The sequence below is a fragment of the Chiloscyllium plagiosum genome, chromosome 7 (assembly GCF_004010195.1).
Source record: "Chiloscyllium plagiosum isolate BGI_BamShark_2017 chromosome 7, ASM401019v2, whole genome shotgun sequence".
Classification (NCBI taxonomy): Eukaryota; Metazoa; Chordata; class Chondrichthyes; order Orectolobiformes; family Hemiscylliidae; genus Chiloscyllium; species Chiloscyllium plagiosum.
In genome coordinates, this window is record NC_057716.1 from 63,802,375 (window position 1) to 63,814,844 (window position 12,470).

Sequence of the window (12,470 nt, forward strand, 5' to 3'; positions counted from 1 at the left end):
CCTATAGTCTTTTGTATTAAATTGATTTTTTTTCTCTGTATACACTTGACTTTGATGCAAATTTCCTGCTAGATTCCTCGATGAATTAAACATAATTTTTCCTCAGTTCAACACTTATTTTTTAGTGTTAAGCAAATAGATGGAGGTAGAAAGTTGGATGGAACCCATATTGCTGTTTACCAACTAAATTCTGCAGCTGCACTGACGTTCTAGAATCTCTGACACTAGATTCAAAAACATGACCCAATTACAGGTGGATGTATTCAAATCAGACAATAATGATAATGTGATTCTCATGATGCATTTTTAATCATTACCACCAAGGCAAAACAGGCCAGTAGAAAATTAAACAGATAAAATATTGACAAAACAATTGTGGTGAATGATTTGGAGATGCCGGTGTTGGACTGGGGTGTACAAAGTTACAAATCACACAACACCAGGTTATAGTCCAACAGATTTAATTGGAAGCACTAGCTTTCGGAGCACTGCTCCTTCATCAAGTGGTTGATGAAGGAGCGGCGCTCCGAAAGCTAGTGCTTCCAACTAAACCTGTTGGACTATAACCTGGTGTTGTGTGATTTGTAACATTGTGGTGAACGTAAGTTTTGTAGGGGGACAAAAACAAAACCTGGGATTTTTTTTTAAATGGCTACTGTACCAAGAAATGTAGAAAGAATGTTGTGGTAAGGAGGAAAATTGACTGAGGGGAATATCCTGAGATCAGGTTTTGGAGGCCTTTCTGTTTCAAACATATTTTAATATTTAGGATAAAGAAGTTTGATGTAAACTGGTTAAATGTTCACAAAAATGGAATCTAAGGAGATAACCAAAGACTCAGAAGACTCAGAAGTTTTATTTTGTAAAATGTGCAAATGGACAGAACTCTGGCTCATGAAATGTGTGGATGAACTATTGCACATATTAAGAAACAGTGGTTGTAGCTTTGTGTGAAATGAAAGCAAATCAGGTTTGACACTAAGTCAATTAATGTAATAAACAGAAAATAACTAGATCCAGAGTGCACAATAGAATCCTCATCAAAGATATAACGAAGGGGATGAAAATTGCTCCTTGAACAGTGATGGGTTTCTGAGAAGCATATTCATCAATCTTTAAAAAGGTTTTAAGTGCTTGCACATTTCCCGTCCTTTGTACTTCAAAAATTCAGTCACACTTCAGCTATGACATATTGCTTAAGGAAAATGTTTACACTTTAAAAAACAGAAAATGAAACAATATCTTCCTACAGTCCTGATCAAAGAGAGCTGCCTCTCATGCCAGAAAATAATTATTTTATTCCTGGATTTTGAATATCTAACCTCTCAAATTCTAAAAATAAGTGCAATTAGCTACAAACTTCAACAATAAGTAAATATTTATGTATCCAAAAATGCTGTGCTAGGTTGCTCAAGGGTATCAACAGAGAAGATGCAAAAAACTCACACTGTCATCTTAAGTCATTATAGCACAGAAGAAAGCCATTTGGCTCATTGGGTTGAGGCAATCCTGTTTTGAAACTGTGGCCAGAACTGGCTGTCAAACAATCTGCATAGCAACAGAGTGTTTAGGGAGCATGTGTCAAGCAACAGGACCTCCAGGGTGAATTTTTCTTGTTTTTTTTTAATTAACGCTGAAGATAGAGCTGTTTTGATACTTTTAAAAAAGATCTCTTGCCACACAATTACATTTTTAAGCAGACTTCAAAATGGAGTGGGGTAGGGGGGGGATGGTCAGTGTTCAAACTCAAATCAGGCTTATTTAATTTGAAATGCTAAATGAGTTGTAGGTCCATAACACAATTTTTAAGTGGTAACAGACAATACAATATGCACTCTGCTTAATTGTATTAGATGTGGAGTGATCTGATCAATTGTGGCTGCTCTCAAACATCCATAACCCACACAAAATATCCTACTTATTGCAGTGGTCACTCACTACAAATTCCACTCTTCCTTCAAGTTTAACTTTTGTTTCAGCTTTACTGTGTGGACAGCTATCAATTCCCTACTTAAAGCCATTGACAAGGGGTGCAGTCTTTCTACCCACTGTCTAACTACTGTGTTCTCTAATTTAAAATCAGTTTTGTTCCTGGTCCCTGAGGTTGGGACCAAATGAGAGAAGGCAGCCCACACTTGCTGGGTTGAATACCTGTCTATCATTCTTTGAAAAGACAACCCCTAAATGACCATCTCTGTGGTTACCATCTGGTTAAAGATAGCAAACAGGATCCAATAATTCAGGCACAATTAGAGTGCCAAAAACTTTATAGCTTTAGTAGCCAGACTAGGAGAAGCGAGCATTGCTGAGGCAGGACAGAGAGCATGATGAACCTTGGAGCGCGTAATTCTAAATATAAATATCATAGGAGCCAAGCCAAGACATCTAGTGGAGTGGAGGGAAATCTCAGCCTACTGCAGGATGGCTGCCTACATGGAGCTGGTAGCCTTCACACATCATAGAGGGCTACTCCACCAGCAGCAAAATAATGGCTGTGAGGAACATTTGCTCCTAAATGGGGCCTTAATTATGTACATTGACTGCCTGCCTCCATATAATTTGCATAAAGCTCACAGATCATGGTGAAAAATGACCCCAATGGCAGGAAAGCATCAGAAAATCATCCCAACATGGCTGCCTCATCTCGATTTCCCCCACCAACCTCTCCTCTGCTACCTCCATCATTATGGAGCTGGAGAAATCCAGTTCAGTGTTTCTTGCTAAACAGCATGTCATCTAAATTACTGAATCCTTTTGTTAGGATAAATTAAAATTTATTAAATGTAGGCACAACATGGAACGAGAAAAATAAAATCATTGTGTTAATCTAAAATGCAGATGTGGGTCTCAACTTCAATAGAAGATTCACTTAGAGTTAAATTGCTGAAATTAGTTATACAGTTCCTAGTCTTAAAAGTCTGTTGATAATGTTAATTCCTCATCCCTTGAAAAATTTTCTTTGGTTGCATATGTAATTAGCTTAATTAAGACAAAGTGAAACTTGGAAACCACAAAATTAATACAATAAGAACGATGATACATAAATTAATTAGTTCAAAAAGAATTATAGAGTTATAGCATTTAATTGTATTTAGTTGTATTTTTTGTATTAATAAATTTATGAAAGGAAAAATAAACATTGTATCTTTGTGAATGTAATTGGGAAAAAAGCATGAAAGCAGATGTAGTATTGTTTCTGAATATATCATAAAGGTAATTGTAAATACACACTTAAAAATTGATATGTGAATAAGTAAATTAATGTAATTGTATAAATTTAATCATTTATTTTTACAATTCATATGATGTCACATTTATTGATTTAGAAGTGTTAAGTGTATTTCATAAAAATCTCTTTGAATGTCATAAAATTGGTAAACAATTTTCTATGTATATGATTATAACCAGTCTGTTTTTGTCACTTTACTTTGGAGGTCAAGATATTTTCATGACTGAAGAACAGAAGAAATATTACAATGCTATGAAAAAACTTGGTTCCAAGAAACCACAGAAACCAATACCAAGGCCCTTGGTAAGAGCTGTTAGTTTGATACAGCAGAAGTCGCAAACCAAGTAAATAAGTTGCAATGTTATGCTTGGTATAATGTTCACATTTTAAAAAAACACATTGAAGAGTACAAAAGCATTAATGATTTTTTTTTACTATAGTGGTTAGCCATGGCGTGGAGTTTAATGAAAATACCCAATAAAGTAGTTGCGAAAATTCATGGGTTTGTCCTTTAATACGGTTATTCAGTTAGCAGCATTCTTTTTGAATGAAATCTACAAAGAATTGATGACAGATTTAGACCATTAATAAATATGTGAAAAGGTTAAAAAGCCAGGAGCAATCTGTTTTTCTCATGATTACTAGATAGGTGAGAAATTGACATAAAAAATTGAAAATTATTCTGTTTCTTATTACCTCTTTTGTGACTTTCCTTTTCTGACACGAACAAAGCAAGTGGTACTGGATTGCAATATTCTTCTTGTAAAATCTTCTGTGTTATGACAATGATGGGAAGAGTGCGCTGGTAATCAAATCCTATATTCCATGAGTTGAGTCAAAAGTGTAAATGTCTTATTTAATCACCAAAGTGGTGAAAAGAAATGAAATGTCCACTAGGTTGCTTTAATTAGCTAAAAACTCATTTTAGGAAGACTAATTCTTTAAACAAGTGGCAAAGATGATTGACAACTCAGCTACTATTCATAATTAAACTATATCCTCTTCATCCCAAACACACACAACTTATACACAGACAATACAACTCTGCAGAGCTGTCATGGGTTTGGTAAGAAATAGGTCAAAAAGGATCAACATCACTATAGTCGTAGATTCAAAAGATATAATTAGTTGACTTCTCACAAGTCCTTTGATTCCCTGTCAACAAGGTCAATTGCTGGTAGTCAATCTTCAGCACAGATTTCAGATTCAGATGAAAACAGAAGTCCTGATATTTGAAATTTGCAGATCCAATTCAACGAGAGTGAGAGAGCATTTAATTGCTTATGCTTGAAGACTTCTCTCTTACTGACAGAGAGAGAGCTGTTTTCTGCTGCAAGTTTCCACACCAACTTATATCTTGGGTCTGTGAAAACACATACCAACTTGACCCCAAAAGCTGTTGCTAGGTAATGAATAACATGTATCCACTACTGAAACCTGTAAGCTTTGCTTATCTGTTTCACCGAAGTCACTTATCATTTTGTAAAGTGTCAGTAAACGACAGAGCTCCTTGAGCATAAATATATTTGCATGCATTCCGAACTGTTAAATATATTGTTACTGAGATTTCATGAATAGGTATGCAGTTTTTCACTGGCAAAAAATAAATATCCAGGCAGTAATTAAAATTCTGCTTACCTAGAGTTACTTCAACAATGGTGCAAGCAAACTAATTTATTTTAGTTATGAGTTGTATGTAATATTATATAAGTTCAGTGTTAGCCTTGAATGGGAGAAGCCTCTCTTGCCAAGTAATCTCTGCCAAAAAAACGAAACACAACAATTACCAATGAATGTAAAATCTATGATGAATACATATAAACTACAACAATCCCTCATTTAATGCTCCTATAGTGTTTTTTTTATAAATGGAATGCTGAATGAAAAGCAGCATTGGGTGACAAGGATTCATGATGGCAGTGAAGGAGTTTTAGATGTTGCACACTCCACATTAAGGAAAATCATAGCATAGAGGCTATCAGTTATTTTCTTTTACTGTTCTCATTTTTCATTTAGAACTGTGAACTAAAATTGGGAATTAAATATTGAATAGCAGCTTGCTTTTAAAAAATTAAAGAGAACAAAAGATAGATGTTAGCAGTTGGGAACTGGCCTGGAAAGGTAATGTAGGTTAATTACTTTAAGGACCCTGTAAATGATTTGGCACTGGGGTGTGCTATGCTCAGGGACTGGCAGATCGTTGGATATTGGTTAGTCAAGGGAGGACCGGCACTGGCTGGCTAACCACAAAGAATGTTGAAGAAAGAAAGAGAAAACAAAGAGTGATCAGGCTCTGACTGGGATTTTGGTGTAGGGCAGCTTGGTGATACATTTCCTTCCCTAAAGGACTTTAGAGAAAAAAGATGAGTTTTTACAATAACCACCGTGGTTACATGATCACTATTGTCTAGCTTTTTATTCCATACTTTCAGTGAATTCAAATTTCAATGATGGGATTTTGAATCCATGTTCCCAGAAAATTGCCCTGGAGATCTGGATTATTAGTCCATGATATTACCATTATGCTACTGCCTCTCCTGAGGGGGAATAGCTTATCATTATCACAGCCAGTTAGGATATTACTTATGAATTTGACAAGAACCATTTCGGTACAGTGGCAGGATTAGAAATCTGATTGGAGGGATTCAAGCATGCAGTTCCAGGAAAATTATGTATAGATTTTGGATGCCTCAACTAGTTCAGTAACTGTCAAGGAAAGGATATTAGGCATGGGATGGTAGCTGCAAGGATGGTGAAACCAAAGTTTGTTTTTTTGAGGTGAGGAAAGATGATGAAGGTATGAAGGAGAAAGACGAAATGCTTGAAGACAGAGAATTGTTAAAAATTAATAGCTGGGAGACAAGCTGGTGGTGAACCAGTAGGTCTACCCTGCTGAGCTCTGCACCAGAACCCAGACAAAGTGGAGCACTTACCCTCCCTTTATTACCCAATGTGGTAGAAACAGTTATTTTTCGACCCCTAGAATTGTCCAGTGTTAGTTTAAAATTATTCGGAAAATGACCAAAGGGAAGGGACCGCGAGAGTCACAACAAGCAGGCGTCACCTCCCCCACCTCCCCCCCCCCCCCCCCCTCCCCCCACCCCACCACAACAATGGAGGCGCCCGTAGCCACAGCGTCGGCCTCCACGATCGCCCCAGGGGACTTACCAATGGAGCAGAGCATGATCTCGAAGTTTGTGAAACTCCGAGAGAAGATTGATTCGTCGACTGAGGAGACCCAGGCCAGGCTTGAATTGATCTCGGTCGTGCTGCAGAAGCATAACCAGGAGATCCAGTGTCTTGGGCAGCAGATCAACTTTCTTGTTATAAGATGTTTTTTTTCATACTTTATATTGTCTGAGGTGGGGGCATAGCTTCAGCTAGAAGGAGTCATGGAGGGGCTAATGGGTGGTATGAGCGCCCCCAGTGGGCAAGGGGGAAAGTCTCCTTTCATTTGTGTTAAATGTTGGTATGTTGTAGAAGTAGCTGTTAGAAGTTTTGATTTGGTAGTTTTGGAAGTTGTTTTTTTAAATTTATACAAACTGTTTATGGTTTTCACTTCGTGCACCATGGGGTGCTTCCTCCTGGGGTGGTCACGGACTCTTTCGACGATCATGGCTAGCCGTTCATTTAAGTGGTGCACCTGGAATGTTAAAGGGAGTCATTCACCAATTAAGAGAAAAAAAATACTGTCAAGCCTTAGAAAAGAGAGGGTTGATGTAGCCTTGCTGCAAGAAACACATTTAACCAATAAGGAGCATTTAAAGTTGCAACAAGGAGGGTTCGGCCAGGTGTTTTTTTTTCATCCTTTAATTCAAAAAGTAGAGGAGTTGCTATTCTCATCCAAAAGAAACTCCCATTTCAAATGTTAGGCTAAATTAAGGATAGGTGTGGGTGATTTAAAATTCTTAAATCTTTAGTACATGGAGAACATAGAACATTACAGCACAGTACAGGCCCTTCAGCCCTCGATGTTGCGCCGACCTGTCATACCAACCTGAAGCTCATCTAACCTACACTATTCCATGTATGTCCATATGCTTGTCCAATGACAACTTAAATGTACTTAAAGTTGGTGAATCTACTACTGCTGCAGGCAAAGCATTCCATACACTTACTACTCTCTGAGTAAAGAAACTACCTCTGACACCTGTCCGATATCTATCACCCCTCAATTTAAAGCTATGCCCCCTCATGCTCGCCTTCACCATTCTCCCTGTCCACCCTATCTAACCCTCTAACCCTCTTATATGTCTCTATTAAGTCACCTCTCAACCTTCTTCTCTCTAACAAAAACAGCCTCAAGTCCCTCAGCCTTTCCTCATAAGACCTTCCCTCCATACCAAGCAACATCCCAGTAAATCTCCTCTGCATCCTTTCCAAAGCTTCCACATCCTTCTTATAATGCGGTGACCAGAACTGTACATAATACTCCAAGTGCGGCCGCACTAGAATTTTATACAGCTATAGCATAACCTCATGGTTCCGGAACTCGATCCCTCTACTAATAAAAGCTAAAGCACTGTATGCCTTCTTAACAACCCTGTCAACCTGGGTGGCAGCTTTCAAGGATCTGTGTACCTGGACACCGAGATCTCTCTGCTCATCTACACTACCAAGAATCTTATCATTAGCCCAATATTTTGCATTCTGGTTACTCCGACCAAAGTGAATCACCTCACACTTGTCCACATTAAACTCCATTTGCCACCTCTTAGCCCAGCTCTGCAGTTGATCTATGTCTCTCTGTAACCTACAACATCCTCTGTCACTATCTACAACTCCACCAACCTTAGTGTCGTCTGCAAATTTACTAACACACCCTTCTACGCCCTCATCCAGGTCATTTATAAAAATGACGAACAGCAGTGGACCCAACACCGACCCTTGCGGTATACCACTGGTAACTGGATTCCAGGATGAACATTTCCCATCAACCATCACCCTCTGTCTTCTTTCAGCAAGCCAATTACTGATCCAAACTGCTATATCTCCCACAATCCCATTCCTCCGCATTTTATACAATAGCCTACTGTGGGGAACCTTATCGAACGCCTTGCTGAAATCCATATACACCACATCAACCAGTTTACTGTCATCTACCCATTTGGTCACCTTCTCAAAGAACTCAATAAGGTTTGTGAGGCACGACCTACCCTTCACAAAACCATGCTGACTATCCCTAATCAAATTATTCTTTTCTAGATGATAATAAATCCTATCTCTTATAACCTTTTCCAACACTTTACCAACAACTGAAGTAAGGTTCACTGGTCTATAATTACCAGGATTGTCTCTACTCCCCTTCTTGAACAGGAGAACCACATTTGCTATCCTCCAGTCTTCTGGCACTATTCCTGTAGACAATGACAATTTAAAGATCAATGCCAAAGGCTCGGCAATCTCCTCCCTGGCTTCCCAGAGGATCCTAGGATAAATCCCATCCGGCCCAGGGGACTTATCTATTTTCACACTCTGCAGGATTTCTAATACCTCTTCCTTGTGAACCTCAATCACACCTAGTCTAGTAGCCTGTATCTCAGTAATCTCCTCGACATCATTGTCGTTTTCTCGAGTGAATATTGTCGAAAAATATTCATTAAGTGCTTCCCCTATCTCCTCTGACTCCACACATAACTTCTCACTACTATCCTTGATTAGCCCTAATCTTACTCTGGTCATTCTTTTATTCCTTAAGTACCTATAGAAAGCTTTAGGGTTTACCCTGATCCTATCTGCCAATAATTTCTCATGTCTCCTCCTGGCTCTTCTGAGCTCTCTCTTTAGGTCTTTCCCAGCTACCTTGTAACCCTCAAGCACCCTAACTGAGCCTTCACATCTCATCCTAACATAAGCCTTCTTCTTCCTCTTGACCAGCGATTCCACTTCCTTCGTAAACCACGGCTGCCGCGCTCTACAGCTTCCTCCCTGCCTGACAGGTACATACTTATCTAGGACACACAGGAGCTTTTCCTTGAATAAGTTCCACATTTCTAATGTGCCCATCCCCTGCAGTTTTCTTCCCCATCCAATGCTTCCTAAATCTTGCCTAATCGCATCGTGATTGCCTTTTCCCCAGCTGTAACTCTTGCCCAGTGGTATACACCTATCCCTTTCTATCACTAAAGTAAACATAACAGAATTGTGATCGTTATCACCAAAGTGCTCACTTACTTCCAAGCCTAACACCTGGCCGGGCTCATTACCCAGTACCAAATCTAATGTGGCTTCGCCCCTTGTTAGCCTGTCTACATACTGTGTCAGGAAGCCCTCCTGCACACACTGGACAAAAACTTACCCATCGATAGCACTCGTACTATAGTGTTCCCAGTCAATATTTGGAAAGTTGAAGTCCCCCATGACAACTACCCTGTTTCTCTCACTTCTATGGGATTTTAAGTGTATACTGCCCCCTGGCGCACCCCCTTAAATTTGTATCCAGGTTGTTGGCCCTTGCAATGCATCATACAATTATAGGGGGAGATTTTAATTATCTTAGTGACTTGTAAGTGGACAGGATGCCTAGGAGTTTGCTGGTATGTCCCCCCAACCCAAGCAGTTGGTGGACCTGAACAGGGAACTGGGGTTGGAGAACGTTTTTTCACCCCAAAGGTAGGGATTTCACTTTTTTCTCTAACCCACATAAGTACTACACTTGGATTGACATGTTTTTTGTCCCATTGATCTTTTTGAACTTGGTGCTGTCTTGCAGAATAGGGAACATAGCCATTTCTGATCATGCAGCAGTGTACATGGAAGTCAAGGCCAGTGGTAATGGGACAGGCTCCTGGCACCAGTGCATGGACCCTTTCCTCCTGAAAGATAGCAAGTTTATAGAGTATTTTTTGCAAGTATTTAAAATCTTTTGGGACATTAATTTGGGTATGGCCAGTAATCCATCGGTGCTTTGGGAGACTACCAAGGCCTATGCACGGGGTTTGATTATTTCTTACTCTGCGACCTGGAAGTGGCAGAGAGGAGAGCAGCAACGTTTATTCGAGACTCGCCTGAAGGCAGCTGAGTTATCATACTTTGATAGACCAAATCTCTCCCAGTCCCCAAAGGGTAACATCCTGGTAAATCTCTCCCAGTCCCCAAAGGGTAACATCCTGGTAAATCTCTCCCAGTCCCAAAGGGTAACATCCTGGTAAATCTCTCCCAGCCCCAGGTGGGTTTCCTCCGGGTGCTCCGGTTTCCTCCCACAATCCAAAAATGTGCAGGGGTTAGGTGAATTGGCCATGCTAAATTGCCCGTAGTGTTAGGTGAAGGGGTAAATGTAGGAGAATGGGTCTGGGTGGGTTACGCTTCGGCGGGTCGGTGTGGACTTGTTGGGCCGAAGGGCCTGTTTCCACACTGTAAGTAATCTAATCTAACCATCTGTAACCAATTTGTAGTGGATTACAGCCCTTAGAGCTGCTTTGAATGCTGCACTCGCCCAGACAGCAACGAGGGAAATCTCTTTTGCGAAACAGAGGTTATTTGAGTATGGTGATAAACCAGGTAGATAACTAGCGTACCTGGCCAGAAGAAGAATGTCCCCCAATCTAACGCAACTATCAGAGAGTGTGCTGATACTCTTACTTGCAATGCCAAAAAGATTAATGCAGCATTTAGGAAGTTTTATTCTGAGCTGTACCGGTTGGAGGGCTGCGAAGAAAGACTCATGAAGATAGAATTCTTTTTTAAGACCCTGGACCTTTCGGGTGTAACTTCAGAGCAGGCGTCCTTTCTGAATGCCCCCTTGACATTTCAGGAAATACAGGAGATGGTGAGGCTGCTCCAGAGTGGTAAAGTGCCCGATCCAGATGGATTTCAAAGTGAGTTTTATAAGGAGTTTATAGACAAGCTGTCTGGGCCACTCTTGGATATGTACAATTACTCATACAGTCAGAACTGCCTCCCATCTTCTTTGAGAGAAGCAAGTATTTCTCTTATCCTTAAGAAAGGAAGAGCCCCAGAGGATTGCACTTCATACAGGCCCATGTTGTTAATGAGTGTGAATTTTAAAATTCTATCGAAAATGCTAGCATTAAGGCTGGAGAGGCATTGCCTTTCATTGTAAAGGAGGATCAGACAGGTTTTATCAAGAGTCGTAAGTCTACGAACAATATTAGAAGAGTATTAAACATGGTCCAGGTATGCCAGCAAAGATCAATTCCGGGTTTGGTAGTCTCCCTGGATACAGAGAAAGTATTTGACCGGGTGGAGTGGCCGAACCTCTTTCATGTCCTGGAATGGTTTGGTCTTGGAGGGGTTTTTGCCAAGTGGGTGGAAGTATTGTATAGTGATGCAAAAGCAGCGGTTTTCACTAATGGAATAAGGTCAGATAGTTTTGGTGTTGGCAGAGGCTGCTGACAAAGGTACCCTCTCTCGCCACTATTATTTACATTGGTGATCGAGCCGCTGGCCGAGGCCATCCGGAGGGAGCCCAATATAAATGCCCCGGAGGTAGGGTCAGGCAGGCATAAGATCACCCTTTATGCGGATTACGTCCTTCCCTTCTTAAATGATCCAATGACATCTGTGCCCCATTTCATACAAGTGATTAATCTATTTGGTTTGTTCTCAGGGCATAAAGTTAATTTCATGAAGTCGGGAGGGCTTACTCGAATATCCGATCTTGGGGATGGAACCTGTTTCCCTTTCTGGTGGTCACAGGGAGGTTTCCTGTATTTCGGCATTTTTATCAGCCGGATCTTCAATCAATTATATAAAGCTAATTTTGCGCAGTTGTTACAGAAGATAAGGCAGGACCTTCGGCGCTGGGAGGATCTTCTGATACCTTAGTTGGATAGAATAGCTTTGTTTAAAATGAATGTTCTTCCTTGCTTATTATATCCCATGCGAATGCTCCTTTTAATGCTGCCAAGGCAAACACTACAGATGCTTTACAGTCGGCTTGGATCTTTTATCTGGCATCATAGGCGGCCTCTTATTAAGCTGTATAAATTGCAGCTTCCACAGGGGAAGGGAGGTTTAGATTTCACAGATTTTAAGAAATAACAATTGAGTTCCTTAGTGTCCTCTGTGGGTGACTGGGCCTGCCAGGACCCACGATCAATCTGGTTGGACATTGAAGCCTCCCAGGCAAAATGTTCCCTCATCAATTTGTTGTTTATGTTGTTTATGGACAAGATGAGGACTATTATGGACCACTGAAGAAACCTGATTGTCCTTAACACTGTTAAAGCACGGAGAATGATGTGGCAAAGTGAGGGCAACTTACAAAAAATTTCCTCTT

At 40.3% G+C, this 12,470-nt stretch overlaps 1 protein-coding gene across 6 annotated transcripts in view; it reads left to right on the forward strand.

Annotated features, from left to right (window-relative positions):
• Positions 1 to 12,470, forward strand: part of scn1laa (sodium channel, voltage-gated, type I-like, alpha) — a 196,914-nt gene that overhangs the window by 176,264 nt on the left and 8,180 nt on the right. For all 6 annotated transcript variants that reach the window (XM_043693899.1, XM_043693898.1, XM_043693903.1 and 3 more), the window contains one exon: positions 3,428 to 3,532. In XM_043693899.1, the coding sequence (XP_043549834.1) occupies positions 3,428 to 3,532 (105 nt within the window). The remainder of the gene's footprint in view (positions 1 to 3,427; positions 3,533 to 12,470) is intronic.